Source organism: Pundamilia nyererei, unplaced genomic scaffold, assembly GCF_000239375.1.
Source record: "Pundamilia nyererei isolate P.nyererei 1_Seehausen unplaced genomic scaffold, PunNye1.0 scaffold00033, whole genome shotgun sequence".
Classification (NCBI taxonomy): Eukaryota; Metazoa; Chordata; class Actinopteri; order Cichliformes; family Cichlidae; genus Pundamilia; species Pundamilia nyererei.
The window spans coordinates 81,807-106,089 of record NW_005187434.1 but is presented as its reverse complement, the minus strand read 5'-3'; the positions used below and the strand labels follow the sequence as shown (position 1 = coordinate 106,089).

The 24,283-nt window shown below is 42.3% G+C and overlaps 1 protein-coding gene across 5 annotated transcripts in view; it reads left to right on the top strand.

Moving 5' to 3' along the window:
• Positions 1 to 24,283, top strand: part of rtkna (rhotekin a) — a 53,172-nt gene that overhangs the window by 18,801 nt on the left and 10,088 nt on the right. For 4 of the 5 annotated variants that reach the window (XM_005729356.1, XM_005729355.1, XM_005729357.1 and 1 more), the window contains exon 2: positions 23,099 to 23,360. In XM_005729356.1, the coding sequence (XP_005729413.1) occupies positions 23,099 to 23,360 (262 nt within the window). Of the gene's footprint in view, positions 1 to 8,384; positions 8,975 to 23,098; positions 23,361 to 24,283 lie in introns of those variants that run through there. The other variant, XM_005729358.2, reaches the window with a different exon arrangement.

Genomic DNA, 24,283 nt, shown 5'->3' with positions numbered 1-24,283 from the left:
GTACCATAGTTGTGGTAGTTTCTTCTTTAGCTCTATATACATGTTAAAAGCATTTGCGTTGCAGGATGCAGGATTTACCCCAAAGGAGACATAGCTGATAGGAAAACAGGAAATGGTCATGAGTAGTTATTGTTTCCCACCAGGAGAGACAACATGATGTCATTGAACCCATTGACATTACTGGTCATATATCCCCCATACTAAGCCGGATATAACTTTTTTTTTCTTATTTACTTCATACTGATTGCTAGTTTCTGGTCTACTTCTTCTTCTGAGTTGCAGAGTTAAATGGTGACATTTGCAACTATTCTTCTGAGGTCTTGTTTTTTTGCTCAAGTTGCAAAATGAGGATTTGTGCACAGCACTTTAGCCTGTAGATCAGTCATTGTTTGGGAAAATACAATTCTTTCTCTGTGTTTGTTGTCTTCCTGCTGCTTTTCATGCCGGTGATGTCGTCTGATTAAAGAATAATGAGATTCTCTTTTTCTGGATTCTGCCACAGTTGTTAGATATGTTGATATGATGACCCAGCATCATTTGCTGAACATGCGGAGAGCACAAACTGGAAGCGTAGACAAGTAAAGTCAAAAACAGCTGCTGAAGAGCAGCAGTGACTTTAGTCATGCAGTCATGGTCAGTCATCTCTAACCCCGGTTAACTGTGAGCTCATATTGGGGGTGGTGGGGGGTCATGTGGGAGTTTCTCTCTGCCTTACCCGAGAGTCGTATTCGACTGGTCACACGCTCCCAAAACCTAAACTTAGCTGAGGCCGTGCCTCAGATATTTTTACAGATTCTGGACTCTGCCATAAATATCCATCGACTCATATTCACGTCTCTTCGTCTGTTCATCTGTCCCCTTGTGTGCATGTTGTCATGTGCTTGAGAACATGCTTCAGTTATATAACCACACACACAGAAACACAAAGTGTGCGCTCCGGTAGCAGAAATTTCTTAGCTCCGAGCCCTTTAGACCCCACCAATGCCATTTCTAAATGGAGGCGGTGTTGGAGGGGCAAAGGCCAGACTGATAGCAGTTAATCCGTATCTGCCTTGGGACAGTAAACCAGTATCTTGGGCCCTGTAACTGGAGGGTTTGATGCGCCAATGACGAATGCGTAGCAAGAGCAAAGGTTAATCTTTTTTTCTTTTTTTTAATGGACAGAAATGGTGCAGATTTAGTCATTCCACTGGCGTCCCTAGACTATAGTTTTTGCTGTTTAATGTGTTTTTTTTTCTGTTGTTATTCTCCTTCATCTTGTTGTTGTGTTTCTGATCTATATTCATTTTCACCATGAATTTAATCACTATATGTTTCATTCATCCTTTTGTCTAATGAATTTCAGCATTCAAGCCCACCATACCCCGCTAATGAAGCACCTAGTCAGTAGATGAAATCTGCATGCGCGTGCATCTGTAGGTGCGCACATGTGTTGGTTCAGCCGGGAGGCTCATAGCCTGTGTTACAGCAGACACAAGTGGAACGTATGCTAAAGCTAACAGCACTTGTTCACTTTTGATACAGGATACACAAGTCAAGTCTCAGCCAAAACACATTCCTCTGCAACAGACCACTTGATTGCGCTCCACTGCTTGCTGTGTGTGTATCTTTGTGCTTCTAAGAATGTGTGTAAGTAAATATTTGCAAAGAGTAATGATCCACTACTGTGAGCTATTTAATCTTTTATTTGATTAGAGACCTTTGGTTTAATGCCCTGGATTTCAGTGTCAGTGTAAGTTGTTATTTAGCTGTTTTCATTTGATCTGAATTAAGATGAAAGGTGTTGAAGCGATTTTCTACAACCTCAAATGGGTGGAAATAGCCGCACTTATTTACTTATAAGAATCATGTATATGTGTTTTAGCCTGATTGCTGTGTGTTTTTGACTTCTGTGCCATGGATTACTACAGTACCTTCCAGTTCTTTCAGTGCTGTATGCCAAAAGCAAGCACAGTGTGTAGGAGCTAGAGGAGAAAGGGGGCTTTGTATCACATCACACACACACCCATTTCTTCCCACCGAGCCCTCTTCTTTCTTGGAACAGCACGTCTAGCTCCTTACTCACGGCCATCCAGCTAACGTCAATCCTGCTGACTGCAGTCCAAATCAGGTGGCTCCCCTCCTCACGCTTGCACCCCAACATTCCCTGTCCCCCATGGTTATTAGCACAGTGCTGTGTACCTCAGTCCTCACCCCAGGCATCGCCCATTCAGCGGTTAGTAGGAACAGAACAGGTCTGAATAGGCGCTCTGTGCGAGCAGGAACCAGTTAGATGCTGGAGCCTGAGCCAGCTTCCTTTGAAAAACAGCAGGCGTGAGCCAGGAGAGTGAGAAGCAGAAAACAACATGCCAAAAGGTGTTGTTATTGGAACATCGACCTGCCTCCCTGCATCTTTCAAGCCTGCCTTATTTTGTCATTCACTTTCCTATCCCTGCTATTTGTCTCCGAAGCTATTGGATAGCCTCACTCTGTCTGCGCAACCGCCTCAGCTTATGTCGCTTTGTTTTCCCCCCACGTTGTGTTTTATCTAGCCCTCAAGCTTCACCTTTCTTTAATCCTCCAAAGAAAATTGGAGCTTCTTGAACTTGCCACTACAGGCATGATTCAAGCCTGCAGACTGGATTTGAATCTCTGCTTGACTTTTTGTGCATTCAAGCTCACAAGTCAGTGTCAAGCGTAGGTATTTAAAATGGTGTGTTCCATTTGTAAAATGTGAAATTAAAAACATCTGAGCGTGCCGGGGCTGGTGGCGCAGGCTGGTGGCGCAGGCTGGTTATCAGATGGTGGGAGCATACGTTGCGTTAAAAAAGAATATTTGGTTGTGTGTTTAATTAAGCCTGTAGATGTTGCTTTTGTGTTTGCATCCATATGGATACAATTTAAGCTTGCGAGACGAAGTCTGCATGGTGTTCATTATTGTGTGGAAGTTTATGAGTCTTGCAGACCATTTATTTTATGTCTTTGATGAGGTTTATGTACTGTATGTGTGGGATCTTTGCAGTGTGGATGATTGTCTTCAGTTTATTTATCTCCATCGTGTGCATCGCTGTTTTTTGATCTTTGATTGTCTTAAAATTGCTTGCATGCAATAGGAGCTCCATCAAACAGGTGGAAGCTTAAAGTGATGGAGAACAAGTGTGAACAGTTACCCCCATTAAACCAATCCATTACCCAGTGTGAATTCCCCTGCAGAAAGCATGACTAGCATCACTAATATACAACCCTTAAAGATGTCTCTTCAGGAGCAGCATGAGTTTGTGTCCCTGTGTTTCTACAGCAGTCCAAAGTGCCTAATTGAATCACTACTAACTGCAGGATGCTTTGCCACTGAGTTGCAGCATGCTTCTGAAGCGGTGTCGCTGGTGGGTGTCTGTGTTTGGCAGGTGGAACAACTCTGTCAGCATTTGCAGAGCTGCTGTCTGACCATCTGACAGTTCTGTCTTCATCAAGGACAAGAGGGATCTATTTAGCACTCTGATTTTCACATCATCTGTGAGACCTAGTATAATAGATTGTGGCTTGGCTGCTTTATTGTTAATGTTTGACTCATACAAATGTAAAATGACAGAAAGCAACCTGGCCAGCTTGTGTTTTATGCAGCTTGTCTCGGTTCTGTGGGTAGACGATGAATGGCTCTGCTGTAAAGGGAAACCTAAAGGCATAGGGGAATTCCAGGGTTTGGAGGCGGGACACAGCAGAAGCTGGGGCTTAAGACTGAGGTAGATCTGAGGGCCAAGGCTGCTGAATGGGGCCTCTTGTTGTGGTAGAGGGGTGTTGATTGGCATGGCAGAACTGTATGCCTCCCCCAGCCACGTCCCACACAAACTCTACTAGATCAAAAAAAAAGCACAGTGTCTCATCATGATGATCTCACTGGAAGAAACTCTCCAGCTAGATGATGTCATGCTACTGTTTTGTAGTTGGGGTCAAAAGCTCAGGGTGATAATAGGAGGGTGTGTGTGTTGGGTGGGTGTATATACTCCTGCTGGATGAATTTGACTGGAGCTGTTGTTCTAAAATCTTTGGTTTTAATCTCTTTCCTTCCTGCTTACACGTACACATATGCATACAGTTGTGATCAAAGCTTTACATCCGCTCCTCATGGGCATGAATATCATGGTAATTTGGGGCTTTTAATGATTTCTTTCAACCGTTCTTGTTCTAGGGTGAATGATTGCACAGCATGCATTTTTAATGACTTTAAACCAAAATTGGGTGCACACGGTTGGATTTATTTGGGATTTTCTCTAATCTGCACAGGGTGAAATGTATACATACACTTGCACTAATATTTTGTTAAATGTCACTTAGCACGTCACACCTCGACCAGATGCTTTTGGTAGCCATCAGCAAGCTTCCATCATGCTACCACCACCATGCTTGACAGGTTGTACCGCGGTACAGTGTTCCTCTTAGTTAACTGCGATGTTAAACTCACTTCACTGTGGACGGTGACACTGATGTCACAGGGACGGCTTTGATCACCAACTGCGAGGACATCAGCTGTGTGTGTTGTTATAGGCAGGTAATGAGTTTCCATATGTCACAATATCTGTTTCCAATCTTATCTTCTTTAGGAGATGAAAAGGTTAATCTAGTTTATCCTCACCAGGACTAAGAAGGTGGAGAGGGATTCTTATTGGCTCTGTAGAGGAGGATGTCTCAGTATTATTGGCTGAGACAGATAGTTAACTCTGCCGAAGACGCCGCCTAAACCAGTCTTTTCTGAAGCACTGTGTCATGGGTCAGCACGTCCTCATGCACAGACGGCCACTGGGTTATTACACAACTACACGAGTCAGTTCACTGAGGCGCTATTTCAGGCCTATAACAACACACACAGCTGATGTCCTCACAGTTGGTGACCAAAGCTGTGAAATCCATGAAGATTGACAGCGAGTGTATATATAACTGAATGCGATCACTGTTGATGCAACTTGCATAATATTCCAGGCAGTGTGTTTTATCACGCTGGCTGTTAGATTTCTGGTGTTTTAGTGATAATGAATGTCAGGGTCAATATTTTTATGTCTTTAGCAAAATAATAATTGAAATAACATTTTATATAACTCAGATTTACAGGCTGCTGAAGCTCCACATAACTGTTACAGCTGTATTTAAGATACACAGTCATGAAAGATGAATAAATGCCACCTCTCATTTTATCTGTGTCTTTTGAAACTTCTGACAAATTAAGAAAAGGAAATGAAATGTCAATTTGCATATATGCAGCTTTAATTTATATATATTTGATCTACATCTGGCATTTATGTGAAAGCATATGTCTGACTCTATATATATCTATCAGGTTTTTCAGGAAAGAAAAATATCACACTGAACATGTAAAGGTCTCAAACTTTCATACAGCCATACAGTGCCTGAGGCAGCCTGACACTGGGAGCAGATCAATGACCCCGTTTGTCTGTAGAGGTTGTCATGTTCTCTTAAGGCCAGCAGGGGTCTTGTAGGCTCACCATCTTGAAAACAGAAGTTGGTTAATTCCCTGCTATATTTAGAAGAAAAAAAAAGGTTTGGGGTTCATTCATCATGCTTGATTTCTCTAATAAACTAAAACTTAACCTAATAAAGCTGTGATTTTGATTTAGGTAGAATAGAGCAAAAGCAGCAGTTTCTATTTCAAAGTTGTGTATGCTACAGTTTAGTTTAAGCTACACGAACAGTAGTATTTGGGTAAATGATAGACTATAAGGACTGTGACACAGCAAAGCAAACAATCATCTAACTTACTAATAACTTAATTTTTTTTGTGACTACTGGTACCGTGCAATAAAGAAATCAGAGCTTATTCATGGGGTTGGATGTTGTGGGTTAGTCTATGTAAAACTGCCTCAACCATCATTTAATATCCTTTTTTGTTTTTCATATACTATCCGTCCTTTAAGCCATGATTGTAATTAAGATTTCATTCTAGTTCAAGCTGATGAAAAGATTGCAAATCAATCTGAGAACGTCCAGAAAATTGCTCTATAATTAGATGCACGACTATAAAAGGCTCTTGGCAGAAAGGAAAGGAGCTGAGGACATACAGTAACGGCAGAAAGGAGGGGAAATACTTGTTTGGGGATGAGGGCTGTTGTTATAGAGTCAATAGGAAGTGCTTGGATCACAGAGGGAGAGAGCTGAGGAGGCCAGTCTGGCTCGAGGAATTTCCTCTCATCCTGTGAAATGCAGCGTAATGACACAAATGCTATCATTCATTCGGCTGGTCCGTCTGAGTTATGCAACATTAGAAAGCTGAACCTGACCCTGTGAGCATCCTATCTTTTGCCATACTCAGTGTATGTACTGCCATTTGCTAAACATGCACAGTTTAACCTTTTTCTTAATTTTTTTTTTTTTTATGTGTTAAATCTTTGCATCATTGTTTTGGTGCTGGTACTCATGTTTGTTGTTCCCTTTCAACTGCGAGTGAAAATTTGCCCCAGACAGCAACTTTTAAGGCTGGCTCCTGCGCAGCTAGTTGCTGATTAAATCTTAATCTGATTAACTGTGGGATATTTACAGCTCTGAGTGTTACGCTATCAAGGCTCATCTTGTTTTTGTTGCACGAGACTAAACTCACAGAGAGATGAGAGGACTGGAGGCAAATTTTAAGTACAGTATGGGTATGGTCACATATTTGTTTGGTACGTGGTGCATTCGGCTTTTGTGGGGGTGTCCTCTGCTCCCACAGCAAATGTCCTCAGCTAGAGCTAAAGAGCTGTAGTCCCCCATCCAGATGCACAGATGCATCATTGCCCTGTTGGAATGGACTTTGTTGCTCTATTGCTATTAGCCAAGACTGCCCACAGACTGACTCTCTCTTCCTCCATCCCAATCCTCCTACATGTCATCTGTTGCATCTTCTGACTGCATGCCTCATTCCACTTCTCAGCCCTCCCACAAATAACACATAACAAAACAACTGCGTTTTTTTGTCTTCATTCCCCCGAGACTGTATCCAATCCACTGCTCTGGCATCTCGGAAAATATTAAAACAAAACTAGGGCCACTTTTGATGATCTCTGTTTATTTCCTGCAGATATACAGTTTCATAATATCCTCCTTGTGTTTTAACAAATAAAAAACATCCTGAACGTTCTATTATTAGTTTAGCAGCGTGGATTTCCTGGAGCCTAACTCAGTAGTTAGCCGATGCACCCTCGCTTTATTCCCACACCTAATTCTGGCTGGACTCATCTGTGTTTTCCATTTCCGTCGGCCCACAAATCACTCTCATATATCATCAGCTGACAAGGTGATGCGCTCCGCTGCTCCACAACTTCCCAGAGTGCCTGCATGGGTTAAGCAATGAGCAAAGGCAGTGGCAGGCATGCAAAGACAAAATGCAGAGGGAGAACCATACTTGTTTTTTTTTTAGTTTGTCCAAATTGATAAATTGCTCTGTCAGTGGAGTTACACATGCATGTCTGCTTGTGTTGGCTGCCAGCTAATGTTATTTTATCCACATTGTGATGCCTTTATTGAAAAATTCAAGCTACAGTTAAGATTAAGCAGCTCATTAGTGCAATAATTTATGGTATGCTAGTAGTAGAGTGTCTGTAGTACTTTTTTTTTTAATACTAAATAGTATTGCATAATGTTCTAATAGCATACATAAATGTGACTGTGCCTCTTATCAGAGAGTGACCTGCTGCATATAAATGAAATCCATTCCATTTATATGCTGAACTAAAAAGGCTGCATTTGTCAGTATGTCTCAGCTCTGTGGAGGTTTTGCAGCAGCAGTTTCGTGCCCTCGAAATCTTTGCAAGCAGTTCATAAAATAAAACAAAGGATTTGTGTGACTTTTTCCTTTATTCTGCTTTCTTGAAAAATCTGTTATTAATGTATCCTGACTCTTATAACCACTCACTATTTGAATTGCTGAAGCAAGGACATGAGAGAAGATGGATGTTTTGTCTGTGCTGTGCAACAGTCCAAAACAGCATATTGACAGTGCTTGTGAAAAAAAAAAAGTTGAGTCATAACTTAAAAGAGAAAAAATCTCTTTGCCACCGTGTAGGCGGTGCAGGCACAAAGCAGCCACGTTAGAGTTTACGAACACACTTACAACCCACTTTAACTTTTGGCCAAATTTGGAGCTGCCAAAAAATCCTGCTCTTGTCAGTTAGTCCTAAATATTTTGGAAGATTTTGGAAGAGTCCCATTGGAAAAGAAATACGTGTCTGCGTAGAGGCCTCTGCATTTCATGACAACAAACTGCTGAACAGTTTTTTTAGAGATATGTCTGACAGATTTATTTAAATATTCTTTTATTACAAGCCAACAGCTTATAGGCCAACAAGTCATTTATAATAATTGAAATTCCCGCAAACATTTTTTTTTTTTTTTTTTGGTGGGGGCAAATACGGAAGTCGTTTTTTGTCATTACCCCATGGCAGTGTCCTTGTGATGCTGCTCCCAAGGGACCCGCGGAGGTTTAAAATGACAGTTCACTTTTCTCTGCGCGCAGCTACACACAGACACACACACACCCGCCTCCTCAGAAGCGGCTCTCGGTTGGTCCATCAGCCGGTCAGTCTTCATCCTTCCCTTGTGCTGGCGATGTTGTGTGTGTGTGTGCGAGTCCCGAGTGGAGCAGCGGAGCTACTCGGACAGCGACAATGAAGACGGTGACGGGAATGAAGACGGCGCAGACGGGCTCAAACATATGACCGCCATTCGTTCTCCCACCAAAACCAGCGAGCTTTCTGGTTTCTGCGCGGATCCTTAAAACTTCCAAAGCCAATTAGCGGTACCTGTTTTCGGCTTTTCAGTGGATATTTCATCTTGCCCATAAATGGAGGTCCCTCAAAGGGAAAAACTGAGTTGAGGTATTTCACGTTGTGCGTGTGCGAGACGCTAAACGGACCCTGCTGTTGCGTAAAGCCCCCGTGCTTCCAGTTTGGAGAGTTGGAGGAGAGCGGAGTGCTTCTCTTTGGTTAGGATGAATAACTCAAAGAATCAAAGGGTAAGGTTCGCTGTTTTGCTTACTGTGGAAAGGCTGACAGCGATTGCCTTGATGGAATTGAAATTGTTGTTTGTATAGCCCAGTTACACTCTGGCTTGACCCACATGACCGTACACGAGCCCTAAAGAAGAAGCCCGTGTTGATAACGTGATGCTTTTCCAACATCGCTCTTTCTGGTGCCATGATTTTAAACGTGTTGAAGAATATTGAAATAATAAACACTGTATGTACCAAAGTAAACAGTGATTGGCAGTAAGTAGAAGTTTACAAATGATCATAAGATTGTGCTACAAGTCCCTAACTGGTAGGCGTTCGGCCATGGGAACAGTTATTATTAAAATAACAACATTTCCCAAGGGCTCAATGACCTGTTCATTAGTAAAAGCAATACATCACTTGTTTTTATTTGGGGTTTTTTTGTATAATGATACTGTGTGTACTATTACTAGGGCTGGCAACTCAATATATTATTGTGGCAACACAGTGGCATCACCCAGCCTCTCAGAGTGAGAGAAACATGACAACTGTGAGACTGACTGCAGTAATGACTTACTTCTCCCAGTCATCAACCTTTCCCTTCACTTGTGAACAAATCTTTCCTGAATGGCTCGAGTTGGCAGGACAGAATTAGCCACACTTACAAACTTAACATGGGCTTTGAGAATGCCCTCACATGTGAATGTTTTCACATCTCTGTAAAAAAAAAGACTGGTGTGGACTCCATGCCATACACAGTGTGTATATATAGATATATATATATATTTTTTTTTTCTGTTTTAGTTCACCATGCTTTCCACACAGACTAAGCCGTAGGGAAAATAAAATAACACATGGAGTATGAGTACCAAAAAAGCTTTTCTCAGTATCCTATACTTTAAGTACAGAGAGCCAGGCACACTCAGGCTGATAAGACCACTTGATGTCAATGTATGGATCAACAAAACAGAGGCATTGTTCTCTCTTCATGGCCTCACTTTGGTTACGTGAAAAGTTGCTTCCTTTTGTCTGTGTGTGTGTGAGAGAGAGTGTGTGTTTAGATTTTCATTTCAAAGGTCACCTGCATCACTCATATCTGGATTGAAAGAACAAGACCGATGTGATCTTTCCACTCTTGACATCCTTCTGTGTGTGTCTGTGCACACACAGTGCATATAAAGCTCAAAGCAGTATGTGTTCATTTTGTCCTGACTACTGTTACAGCCACAGCCATCTCTGATCATTAGCACTGAAAAGGTCACAGATATGTCAGAGTTCTTCCTTAGTGCCCACGTGGCACCGTCAATGCACAGAGTTCATGCTGATTGTTTCATTATTGTTATTAATGTTGTAAATAATGTTGTTAATCTTTTATGGATGTTGCTATTTGATGTACAGTTTTATATGCTGATCTTAAACAGATTCTTCTTGCTTTGAAGTGCATATCGTGTTGTGCTTTTCAGCGCCTTTGCTCTTATACAAGGAGGAAAAAATTCAGCATCCTGTGCAATTTCCCTAGCCGAGGAATCTTTGGGCCCTTGTCTTACGATCAATAACCACTTACTGCAGAGGAGCTCTCTGCAGTCAAATCTCTGCCTGTCCACAGCCTTCTATATCTCCCTCTCTCGCTGTCTCTATCGAGATGTGAATCTCCAGTGTCTCTTCTGGTTGTATCTGCCTGCCTTTCCTTTTTCCACTTCCCTCCCAGTCCTCATTCACCTTTGCAGTCACATGTTATTTCCTTGCTGGCCTGTCTCTGGATTGCTGTGCGCCTGCAGTAGAGGTCATTCGGTTTCCAGTGCTGATATTGTCCATTGCTTTTTCGCTATAGGAGGTGAGGCTGCAAGAGAGAAACACAGGGGGGAACTGCAGTCCATTACTCTGTGTACTCCATAGTACGACAGCAGTTGTGGAGTAGTGTGTGTGTGTGTGTGTGAGAGAGTAAACCTCTCTCATTGAGCTTCTTGTCTAAGAAATTGTAAGAAAAATGAGCCACTTATACCGTACTCCACCACAATATTGCCTTGCCGCCCACCCAATTATAGATCTTTTAACTCCAACTCATTCATATACACCCTTTCTCTCTCTCCCGGGGTTTCTTACTTTCCCACAGTCTTCTTGCCAGCTTCAGTCCTCCTCTCTGGCTTTCGCATTCTGGCTTCATTGCCCAAACGAACGCTAAACAAAGCAACTTCTAAATCTGGCTCAACGTGCCATGGCAGCACTCTCTTAGTAAGTTTCATTCCAAATTTAATTGCTTCACAAGTGCCCCAGAATGAAAGAAGAAGAGGCAAACGCAAGAAAATTGATCAGACTAGATTGATCCACAGCCACATACCCGTGTAGTCTAAGAATCACATTGGAAGACGTGTATTTTTGTTACACAATAGACAGGTGGTTCAGTGTGATCATGCAGATGCTGTTGATGAGGACAAGTGTGATGGACAATCATAAGTAAGGCAGGTAAACAAAGAGACAGACAATTAAGGAAGGGTGATAACCACACGATGCAGAAAGAGATTGTCAGGATTGATGGTCATTGAGGAAAGAGCTAAATCCCAGACAGCTCATCAGACAAGCTCATCAGACAAGTGGATCAGAGTCAGGCCCAATCCACGTCCATCTATCACGTCTGTCTAAGGAAACAGATGCTGATCTGTCAGCCGTTTACACATCCCTACCTGACAGGCCATCTTCTTCCTGCTACTAGAGATAAACCAATGGATTTTCATATGCCAATATAATAACAGCTTGTAGCCAATTAATTGATCTTTTTTGCCCCTTAGAGTCTGAGAGAAGCTCGATATTCTGAGCAAACACAGCCTGTCTGTCTTTTATGCAGAGGCAGCATGTTTTCAGTAGAGCAGCAGTTTGCTTTCACCATTATAGCTCGCTAATGACATACCATAACCAGGTATAAATTATGTACCTGAAGGTGCAAAATGGCAGCTTACTGTGTACGGAGCCTCATTGCGAAATGGTGATGCTCACAGATACATGTACACAGAGGTCACATAACTAAGTTGAGAACGAGAGCTTGATGATTCATGGGAGAGGACGAGCTTGTCTTATCAGGTTTGTTTGTCTTCTTTTTTCTCTGCATCTACGCAGTCAGTCAACTCTTTGGTTATGTTTGCTCAGAGGAATTGCTCTTGTGGTGCTGATGGGGCCGCAAAATGAGCACAAGCATACACAATTGATAGGTGGAGATCACATGCGATGGATAATCCATCTTTCATCCCGTTCCCATGAGCCTCTGATGAAATGCTAGCACGGCTGTATAGAATCGATAGTAATAATAATATGAAAGATTTAGACTCCCTCGCTCACAAAAAGTAAACACATTCTCCCCATACATCGTGCCGCTCACAAGATATTGCGAGCTACAATGAAATCTTGCAGACATGTTGTGTCTGTGTGCCTCACACGTGTGACAGAGGATAGAAAATATTGGATTTTGCTCAGCAAGTAATATGGAAAAAGGATGGGCACACATGCTTACTAATTTTGAAATGTCCTGCTACTATCAGCTGTGTAATGTATTTAAATGCATGTATTTGTCTCTCTGTACGAGGGTTTCTGTGGACTGGAGTAGAGCCTCCATAAATACTTTAGCCTTGAGCAGTGAGTGACCCGTGACCTCTGTCTTTTTACAGCTTAACCAGTTCTGATATTTTTGGATATACTGGGCCAATAGCCAACTATGTTCCCTAAGTTTGAATTATCAAGTTAATGTTTACGTTTCAGTGTTTAAAACCATATTTTACTCTAAACAAGACAGGAAACCTTTCTCAGATGGAGATCTGTGAGCAATTTACAGTTGAAACCAATTGCAGTGGTTACTAAGGAACTTCCATCACTTCTTCTTTAACTTGGATGAATACCAGCACAAGTGGCTGTCTGGTATTTTATCAAAGGTCTTTAAGCAGTGAGCGTGGCCACGTCCTCTTTTTCTGGCAGCTGTGGCTCATGATGTAGAGCAGGTTGTCCTCTGAGTAGTGGTCTGATCACCGGCTCATCATGTGTGTATAAGAATGTGTGACTGTACCTTGCAGCAGCATGCACTCTGTGATGTCAATAAGACTGGAAAAGCATCATTATTATCAGTTTCAAGTGAGCTAAAATGTTTCTGAATTGTCTGTGCACATTGAGAATAGTGCACCTAACCTTTCCAGATAAATGCCTGCTGACAGGATGTGAGGACAAATGGGATTCAACGTGAGCACTAATGTAGGAGCCTGGGAAACACAGTCCAGCCCGACTTGTGTGTGTGCGTTTCAGCGTGCGTTTACTTCCAGTAGATTTACATGTCAGCAGAAAAAGGCCGTACAATGTTCTGTTCAAGCTAAATAAATTGTCGAATTGTCTGTCTCCTTGTGGATTCTCTCTTTGAAGATAAATGCTTGAGTAAATGACTGAGTTTTTTCACTGCTTTCGTGTGTATGGATGTAAATACGAACACCTCGCCACACCACTAGTCTGTTGAAGATGTTCTGTACGGCAGAGATAAGAAGCGCACGTGGACACGGGCGCATTTCCCGCGATTAATTATGCTCCTCGTGCTCTTGTTCTTTTCGCTTTTCAATCTCAGTTGCCCTTATCCGCCTTCTTGCCTTCCCGACTCATTTTCTCACTGTCTGTCACTAAACTGACACACATTTGTGTGCACACATGCACAGGGAGACTCCAAGGGTTAATGTGGACCATTAGAAACCAGAGCAGACTGTAAGTGCTGTAAAGTGGCGCACAGGCAGGCTCGTGGACTGTAAGTGGCTCTCACTTTACATGTGTTTCCCATGACACATGACATTGATATGACTTTCATTAATCAAGCCACTGAAACAAATACTGCTTTTACTATCTGTGATACCTCCCTTAGCGTTTGGATCTTGGAGTGTGGCTCTTTCAGAATGCTGTTAATTAAGGATACCTCATAACATAACCTATTTATTTATATATTACAGTAGATAGTAAAGGCAGGTAGATCATAGTGCCTCTTTTTATCATCTTAAAAGCTAGAGTCAGCCCCTGCACACTGACACATGCACACACAGCTTCCAGCCTCATCTGTCCCCTTTTTTTGGTCATTTCACCCTCAGGGCAAAGAGCCAGGGTCAGTGTAGTGATATCTAGTTCTTCTCTAAGTCAGCTCAGTAATCCAGCAGCTTCATGAATATTATAATGAACTCATTTCAGAGCTCTTGCTCGTCGATAGTGGTTCACGGACACACATACACAAATACGGGAGGGCACATTTGTTCTGCCTTGTTAGCATGTCTTCTTCTTTATCTTTCTAGTTTATAAAACCTAAGTGGCGATCGGATCTCACATGGGCCAGGCGCATGAGGTTATATACACATGCAGGCATATAGTCTAAATAAGTAGAGGGCTAGAAGCATTCACTTTTCAGATTTACCCACATTAGTATGGTCTTGGCCCCGCATGCATAAAACTCAACTGAATCACCCCGTGCGTGTCTGCTGTACAGGAAAGAGAGCGCAAGACAACAGGGGGGAGTGTTTGTCAGGCTTAAATGCTAGTTAGGCCAGCTGAGCTAATTAGCCCAGATTTCCTCGTCCTGATTCAGAGAAGGAAAGCTCTGGATTACTGAGTGTGTATCTCCAAAAATGTGCACGGCTGTTGAAACTCGAGGGATTTGCAAAAGTCAGCTAATGAGAGCTTCACAATTCACTTCGAGTGTTTTGATTGGTTTCTAATAGTGAGATAACTAGTCACCCCTCACCCACGCTGAGGATGAAAAGAAGCTTAATGGTATGGGACCCAGCAGGAGGTGCCTCTCTCTTTCAGTAACCTGCTACTGTGACCTCTTGGCCTTCTAAACTCTCCCTTTGTGCCTTTAAGCTGCTCCTCATTTGCCATTTGTCCCAGTGACCCCCACCCACCCCCAGATTAATACTCCATCCTGTGACCTCATAAACATTACAGCCATACAATATTTCCATCTCATGACAGACTGAAGGGCGTCGTAGAAAGGTTGAAAAAACGAAACACCCGATTCAAGTAAATCATGTCTGTTGACCAGACACAGCAAACGTGAAAAAAGAGGGCAAATGTTTTAGCCTGTCAACCTGAAAATGTGCACATCACATCTAGGTCCTGTCCTTGCGTTCTCCTCCTTTTCTCACACCCATCCGGGGTGTGAGGTAATGTGTCATTCTGAGAGCCATCAGTCAGCATAACAAATGTGCACGCACACGCCAAAGTTCTTAGGAGATTCAGATGAATGTTTTTCAAGGGAAAGTGTTGTGTCACCTTCCTCGCTCAGGCCCTTCACAGCCATATATTAGCTTGAGCGCTAAGTAACACAGCCAACTTCCGTTCACAGACTAACGCTTCTCTTCAAACCTCAACTTCAGGTGATGGGAAACGAACAGGCTCTGAAAACACGTGAAAAATTCCTGCACGGTGCGGATTAAAATGTCACATCGTTCTTTTTCTTTTTTTTCTTTTGCCTCATGTGGGTCTGTTAAAGGGATTAAATCCCTTTTCCTGTATCACCCCACTTCGATATGTACTGGCAGAGGCCTCCCGTTGAAAGACATCAGAGTAGTCTTTGATCATTTGCTTAAAAAGACCTGCGTCAAACCAATTCCTCTTTCCAACCCCTTTTTTTCTCATTCTCTGCCGGGGTCTTTGGTTTACAGGAAAAGCCAGCTTGGTTAATAATAATGTGTCAACTTAATAGTCAGTGGCTGTTTCAACATGCAGTGCACAACACTTGCTGTGTTGATAAGGTGTCCCTGATGCAGTTACAATTTTTGCTGAGTGTGTGTGCTTTTTTGTAATTTGTTAACTGCTTCCTGCAGCTGCCAGACAGTTCAGTCAGCCAATTACTATCATTAGGGTTCCTCTGTGACTGTTTGATCGGAAAGAAGGCTTCTTGGTCTGTCCCCTAATTCTCCTAATTCTAAACATGCAGATTGTGTTTTCTTCATTTTATTGAAGCACTACCCAAGAATATGATTATTACCCTAACAACAGAAGTTTTTTCGTAATGTTTTTGTAGCACTGCTTTTAGATTTGGGCTTATGAATCTAAACGGATTTACAATCTGCTCATTTGTGTCGGGACATGGCATTATTTCGTGTTTTGAATGCGCCCCACTTTGTTCCCTCTGGTCCTGACGAAGTGAAATAGAAGAGAAGCAGGAGGGGGTGCTGCTGTTATTAGTGTTCTTGTGTTGCCGATATTCATAACAAAGTACCCCGCGTGATGAATGTATATCTGTTTTTCCAGCCCGCGGTTATTTACGAGTCTGGTCTGGAAACTGTGTGAGGTTTTTCACAAATCTATACTGTGCAGGCCTGTTACTTACATGCTGGGAGACCACACACACACGCATGCTGTAGATACACTGTCCGACATGCAGGTGCACATATATATCCAGCTGTTATCACCACCTATATGCTGACTTTTAAATAATGCAATCCCGGGTTTAGTGTGCACAGCCATGTAAGAGCAGTCGACCTCTAGAGTCTCTATAAATTGCTGAATGATCACTGCTTGGCAGACTCTGAGCTCCCTGCACTCTCTTGAACTTCCAAACAAATTTGTTTTATAGCCCAAAATTCACTCCAACGTTGTTTTCCTTAGGGCAGGTTGCCAAAAAAACAAGTACACTTGCAAGTACAGAATGCACCGATAGAACAAATACACAGTGATGCGCCTGCATTTGGTTCTTTGCATACAAAGCAGGCATATGCCTGCACCTTAAAGCGTGATTTAGGACACAGGCGTATGCATATCATTTCTTTCTTTAGCACTTTCTTCTCTGGCTCCACCCAGTCTGCGCAGGGACCCAGCTGCAGTATAACATACTGCCTTTGTGTGAGAACAGCTGGCTGCAAAGTCACTTGGACACGGTCTCACACACAGACGCAGTGCTCACGCAGATACGCATGTAGTTTTCCGTGCGAGCAGAGATGAAACGGTCTCTGCTGTTTGGCAAATAATTGGATGCATAAGCTTTTGGGAAGAGAGGGAGTTTGTGGTGATTAAGCTATAAGAGCAACACCATAACAAATCACCTCTGTGATGACATCAGCATGTTGGCACCTAGACCTGCATACACTGGCGCATTTTGCTTCAAGTGAGCGCCCAGGGAGTGAGTAAGTGTTAAGTGCGTCCTGCCAATGGAACAGGCTTGGACTGCTTTGTAGCCAGCTTCACTGTCATAAAAGCAGCATACACTCCACCCATTTCTGCTTCTCTATCTTTCCCGACCAGTGCCAAACCAGTTCCCTTCAGTGTTGTTGTGCTGTGGCTTCTCTGCACCAGCTGGACTCTGAAAGACTGTCTGATGAATGCAGTCATTGTTTTTCAGTGGTTTAGGTTTGGTTTTGGGATTGTTTTTTGGAGGGTTTTTTTTCCTGTCTGCTCCTAATCTTACTCCAGTCTACATGTTATGTAAACAGTCATACATATGTGCATGGGATGCATTTTTCATGTGCACTGGTATTTGTCTGTACACAAATATAACAGTGAAGTCTGCTATTACTGCCTTCTGGTTCCCTAACATCCCAACACACTTACTTTTATGCATTTATCCACAGTCTAGCCATTCTGCTTCCTCAATTTTTTAAACTCCTTTCTCCCTATGTCTGTATCTTCCTTCTCATTTTTCATTCTCTCAACTGATTTGCTATTGATTTTTTTTTTTTTTTTACTTCTCTTCATTCATCTCTTACTTTTTTCTTCCTCTTTTTTTAACCCTGTCAGCTGTCTCCATCCTTAGCATAGCTTACAGCCATGCTCTGGGTGTGGGAGAGGAAGAGGGTAAGCAAGAGGGAAAGTAGCGGAAGAGGGTGGAGAGGAAGGCGAGGCACATAGTTGTGGCTGGCTAATTGAAAGCCAGCAGTTTGGTCAGTAAAGTCCCAACGTATGGGAGTGGTCAGGAATTTGCTAGCCTGGGTTTTGTGTGGATGTGTGTGTGTGTGTGTGTGTGTAATAAATCCAGAGCACATTTGTGTCAGTATGAAAGTCTGTGGCCATAAAGATTAACAGATTGTGGGTGTTTTTGTGAGTGCCTGCACAATACCATTTCCCTGTTTGTGTGTGTGTGTTTCAGTCCTGCTGATGCTATTGTTCACAGTTATCACCACCACCTCTTTTAAATCTGCCTCTTTCCCTTTTCTGCTAACCTTTTTTTCTTTGTCCAGTCAGCTGTGGTGTTCGTTCACAAGGAGTTAAGAGTCAGCAAAGAAAGAAAAGGTGGTATGGTTCAGTGGTCTTAAGAGAAATCATTCTTTGTACTGGTGAAGGATACTCGTTCCATCCCAGTTTACACAATCGCCTTTGTGTACTCTTATCCCCTTACAGGGTGAGGCGAGCAGGAGGACAATATTTACTGCTGGTATCCTCGTTGAGTTCTGTGGTATATACTACATGTTTCAGACATCCCACGCTTCACTGTGAACATGCTAGGGATGCAGTAATCTAACAAGACTACAGGGTCCACATTACAGCCATGCTGGCAGCTCTGTGAGTCTGCACGTGGGCAGAGCGGTCACTGAATATTAGCATTAGCGCTCTAACACACTGACAGTTAGATATGCTCAATATATGTGCGTAGCGTTTTAGCATAATTAAGCAGAGGGATTCATGCTGTTACCTGTGAAAATTCTTCCCGACCTAGTATTAACTGTTCATCCTGCCCTGCGTGACTTTCACCCACAGGCTGTTTGAATTATTATGTAATAACCCTAACCCCTAGGTCTAATCCCACGCTTTAACTACGGCCGTCTGGCCTGTGTAGAGATAGAGGTTAGAGGTCAAGGGTCAGCGATCTGAACAGGAAAGGCTATTCACGCAGAACAGCACATCGTAAACAAACCATTACACACCATCTGCAGGGGCGTCAAATCCCGGAGCAGCGCGTGTGTCTTTGCTTGTTTGTGTAGGTGTGCGTGTTGGTGTCTCTGTGATCACACCCACAGACACGCAAGTGAGGATCAACACAGCCAGACGGGGACAGAGAGGTGACAGAAAGTGACCATCTGGTAGCCAGTGAGGCATCAAATTACCTTCTGAAAGGTTACATTAGCATTATGCATATACTGTGTGTGCCATAATGACGCTTTTAAATAGTTCCATTATCGAACAATTATCTGCAACCCAGCAGAGTTACAATCTGAGGAAAAACAATTTGTGGTCTAGATGAAATATTTAGACAGGAAGGACGGCCATGAAATTTTCCACAGATGATTTGATGAACCCTGTAAACATCACCGATAACCAAATCTATCTACAAAGGGCTAGCAGCAGGTCACACTTTACTCTTACCTTTATTAAATGTCTTATCATCTGGAGGACAGATTAGCACATTCATGATGAATCCTGTTGTTTTGAACATGGAGTGTTTTCCTCTAATACCGCAATCAGATTGATTTCTGTGGTTTTGAGAAAAATGTGTCACCCACTAGAGCCAGCAGCTTTGTGTGGCTGGATACATAATTCTGGTGCGCATATTTATGTCTCCCTTGGGGTAATTTTTAATCACTCTGGTGATTCCCTTGATGTTTTGTCTGGTGTATAACAAGTAAAAATTCCTATTTATGTACTCAGGTTGACTAAATGCTACAACACTAAATTATTTCCCATCTGTTTCAGCTTTGCTTTGCATCAGGCTCTTTGTCTTTTCCTCTCCGCACATCAGCAAATATGAGCGTCTTAAACTGAGATGCATTACACAGCAAACTTTATGCTTTCTTAGGGTTGGCATGCTGGTAGCATTTAGCCCCGAGCACCACTAAACCTCACAGAGCTTCTAACATTGTTGCTACACATACCTTTACAACATCTAAATGGCCAACCTCTTAATTATGCGATTTTCTTCCTTTAACCATTGAGCTTTGAAAAGACTCTCATGTCTTCATTCATGCTTGTTCTTTTTTCCCTCTTCACCCCTGCTCATTCACAGAGCTTTCTGCTTAATTACATCTACAGCAGAGTTGTTATATAAACAAGCACCTTTTTCCTCTTGCCAAATCTTTGTCTCTTTAGCTGCCACTTTTGTTTTCCATCAACCCTTCAGTTTTTCATCATCTTCCTCACCGGGATCCTTTGTACCTAACCTTTTAAAAATATAATCACATTTTTTGTTACTTTTCTCAATTCTTGCAGTTCCCCTTCAAAGTTTCCTCTCCTCTCGTCCTCCACCCACACCTTTCACCCTGTCAACACATATCTGCTCCTTTTGTCTCTGTTCCTCTTTTCTGCTGTTTTCCTCAAGATTCTCCCTGTTTCCTCTGACGGCTCCGCTTCCCGTCTGTGTCTTTGCTTGATGCTCAGCATGCCCTGCATCCCTCTCGCCTAACCACCCTTCCTTCATCTTCGTTCTTTCTTCTGTCCGTGCTGCCATCATCACAGGCAGTCAGAAATGCCCACTGGTCTAACACCTGCCGCTCTGAACACACAGCGCGTGTGAGCTTACGAGGTTGTGTTTGTCCACGCCTCTGAGTATTTATGAAAGATCATGATAAGAAAATGTCGATTCGTTATGGCATGTGTGTATGTCTGTGTTGTTAAGTGTTGAACTCAGTCTGTTTTTTGTACCGTACTGGCCTGACGTAGAGCCAGACTTCTGGATTAGACGTGGATCTAGGCTGCTTGAATTCTATTCTGAGATCCCCAGAAGGAAAAGCCTGTTAAATTAGCAGCTATAAATACAGGACTTCCTCCCAGCAGGTCACTCTAAGATCTACTGCACCGACCTGGACAATTTCTTTGCTCCCTATGCATGTGTGAGTGTGTGTTTTTATGGGAGTGTATGCATTCTTGAGAGCTGTCCAGGCAAGCTTACGTCTAGTGCTGCATGTGTGGTTTGTGGCATTACTGCTAACAAGGACACTGGCCTTTCACTCTTTAAGAGTCACTCCAAATTTCTTTTTTCCTTTTTTTTTGCTTTACCCATATAACATAAAAAAGATGCAGTAATTTTATCACTAACTTACTCATTGCCTGCATTCACATATAACCTGTAACCTATGATAAATAAGTGAAATGTCTACATTAGGCATCTCAAGCATCAAGAACACTTGGTATCATGGAAAGTTTGGCATAAAATGTCACATTTTACTGCAAATTCTTTTGTTTTTCACATGCATTTTAATGCCAAGTATAGTATTGTGCAAATGTCTTGAGCCACTCCCTTTTTAAAGTGGTCCTGGGCAATAGTTCCTTCAGCTATTTGTTTATTTTCAATCAATTTTCAGTGTTAATATTTTGTTATATCTTTTCATGGGACAACACTGAAGATATGTAAAGTAGTCAGTGTACCGCTTGTATAACAGTGTAAATTTGCTGTCCCCTCTAAATAACTCAACACGCAGCCGTTATTGCCTAAACCGCTGCAAAGTAAATGCTCATGAAACAGTGCTTGACCTTGAAAATTAAAATTTCCTCTTGTACCTCATAGTCATCCAGTTGATAACTGTTATGTTTATACTGTTGTTATAATTTGATCACCTTGATTTTTCAAGAGTGCTGTAATTGTTTTTGGGGCAGTAAAAGCGTTCATTTAATGATGGAGGCTATTTGTTTAGCCACGTTGTGTTTAACAGCTGCAGTGTAGATTGTGCATGACTCTAGAGTGATCATTATCTCACTGCTGTGCCTGATAGTTCTTCTGTTAGAGTGTTTCTGTGGAGAAATCTCACATTCATCCCTTTTTAATGTGATATCCTGTTACTGTAGCAAGTAAGGAGCAAGTACTGCTGGAGCGCTTATGATAGACAGTGTTTTTGGTGGTTTCTTCTAGGCAAGGAGTTATTTAATTCATGTATGATTTATAATTTCTAGTATAGCTTTTACCACCATGCAGAAACAATGTGGTCATATCCTAAGAAGCATTTCTTTCAGTGCAGCGGTTAATCACACAAAACCTCAGGTTGTAGTGCAGTCCAGCGAGAATCTGCGTCCAAATGTAAACTTTCCCATTGAAATCAAATTCACTGGCTCTCTGCTGAACAAAAGTGACTTATTCTTAAAGAGAGAGAGAGAGCCAGGTAGAAAGGAGAAAGAGCATGTGGAGGACAAGAAAGAAAAGCCGATTGAGGACGGTGGAGTGGAACGGATGGGGTCTAAGAGGAGGTGAATTATAAAAGCTTAAATGAAAAGAATAAAAAATTCATAGGAATCAGACAGAGAGAGAAGATAAATGAGTAATATTGGAGTAGCGGAGAAAGGACGAGGCATTTATCAGGCAGAGAGCGCTCGGAGCATTAGAGGTTATATTTGAGGACAGCGGATTGTTGTTAATGTATCGCCGGAGATGGCGAGCAGACACGCTCTCACACACGTGCTTCAGCAGTCAGGGAGAGGTTGAACACCATCTGCTCAACAATAAAAATAATAATGATAATAACAGATTGTTTTCAGTTTAAAGATAACCTTACTGTTCTATACTTCTTAACTGGAATTTACACAAATGCTTTTGCAGGCCGAGTGGATTAGCATGAACCCTTAAGCTTAGTCAAACTTTTCTTTTCCTTGAGCTTCGTTTGATTCCTGCGTTTATTTTTGTGTTTGTGAATACTTGTGAGTACTGTATCTACATTGTGTTTTCATTTCTGAACAAAGTTAAAGTTTGGGGGTTTATTTTGTTTTCGTTTTCTTACTACACCCATGTGACAGGTTTCTTAAAGCACATTGGCTAGATTTAGTTTGATAGCGCAGTGCTGTTTTTTCTTTAGGAAATCTGTTTGAAATCAGTTTAAAATTGCAAAGTACGCATGTGCACATTTGAGTATCTGGGGGTATCTTCGGGACACAGACTTTCAGCATTTGACGGCTTCATTCTTTATCTCCCAACTTGAGAGTTACCGCTCCGTCTGTGTGAGTGTATGCCAAGTGACTTTGCACTAAATGATTTAACATGGACGTGTCTGCTCAGCAGGGGTGTGGGCTCATTGTTAAGAGGGCTAAAGGCCATGCACACACATACACAAACTAATGCAAACAGACTCTTTGCTTGAAGTTGTCATTTCTAACCCTTTTTGTGCCTTTATTTCTCCCAAAACATCATTTTTTAAAATGTCTATCAGTGAGAAGTGAATCTATTGTGTACCTCACTTTCAAATGGGTCTTCATTACTCATAAATGCCTGTTGTCCCGCTCTCATCTTTGCAGGACAGCGACATTCAGAAGAAGATTGATCATGAGATCCGAATGCGTGATGGAGCCTGCAAGCTGCTGGCTGCCTGCTCCCAAAAAGACCAGGCTTTGGAAGCGGCAAAGAGTCTACAGACATGCAGCACCCGTATCATGGCCTACATGTCAGAACTGCAGAGGATGAAGGAGGCTCAGGTCATGCAGAAAGTCACACGCAGATCATCAGATGCAGGGCCGATGGACGACAGGCTCCCATGTAAAGGAAAAGTCGCCATCTCAGGTGAGAAATAGACAAAAGCGTTTATTTCTGAGAGAAAAGTGATTGGAGAAGGTTCAGGGTGGAAATTTTCCCAGCATTTTGGAAGATTTTGAGAAAGCTTTTAAAGTTATTTTATCATTTAAATGTGGCACTGTTGTTGCCAAGAGACTGTGACCAGCAGTAAAAGGAGGAAATGGATCAAATTTAAGCTTCCTCTTATTGCTGTAATTTAATGCCGAGCTGCTCTCATCAGCCTTTAATAGCGGATGTTTCATTTTTAAATTACTTTGTACTTTCTGACTTGCTGCTGTCCACCACATCGATGAAAAATCTCTCTGGAGATCAAGACAGTCAGATCAAATTTTACTGTCATCTTGTCTACTTGTAGAATGCAATGTAAGTAAACAAAGACATTTTGAAAAGCATTATTGTAATGATTTACACATTCACCCAGCAAGCGAATGATCCGTGATTCAGTCACGGGATGTGGCACAAATGCCTTTGCAGTTGCATCAGGAAGGGTAAAAATCTGCCAAATTAAGCATGCGGTGCTACCTGCTATGGTGACGCTTTGTGAATAAGGGAGCAGCCAAAAGAAGCTTATTGAGATTCTTAAGAATAAAAATCCTCCATATTTTTACTCTTAAACTCTGTGACAATAAATTGCATTATTCCCAGTAAACCGGGGCTTCATGCAGCCCCTCGGTTCATCAGTTCAGTTCTGTCTGGAACAAGTTATTTTAGCTCCTGTCGCTTTAAGGCTCCCTGCCATAAAATTCCACATTATTCCAACTGGCAGTCCCTCATAAATGGAAGATTTGAACAGCAGGCGAACTTTCTGTGCACATTTGGAGCTGTGAGATGACCGCATTAGCGACATCCTCTTTCTTTTAATTCATTTAGACCCAAAAACTTGTCTGCAGCTGAGCGCTTAGTGCAACCTG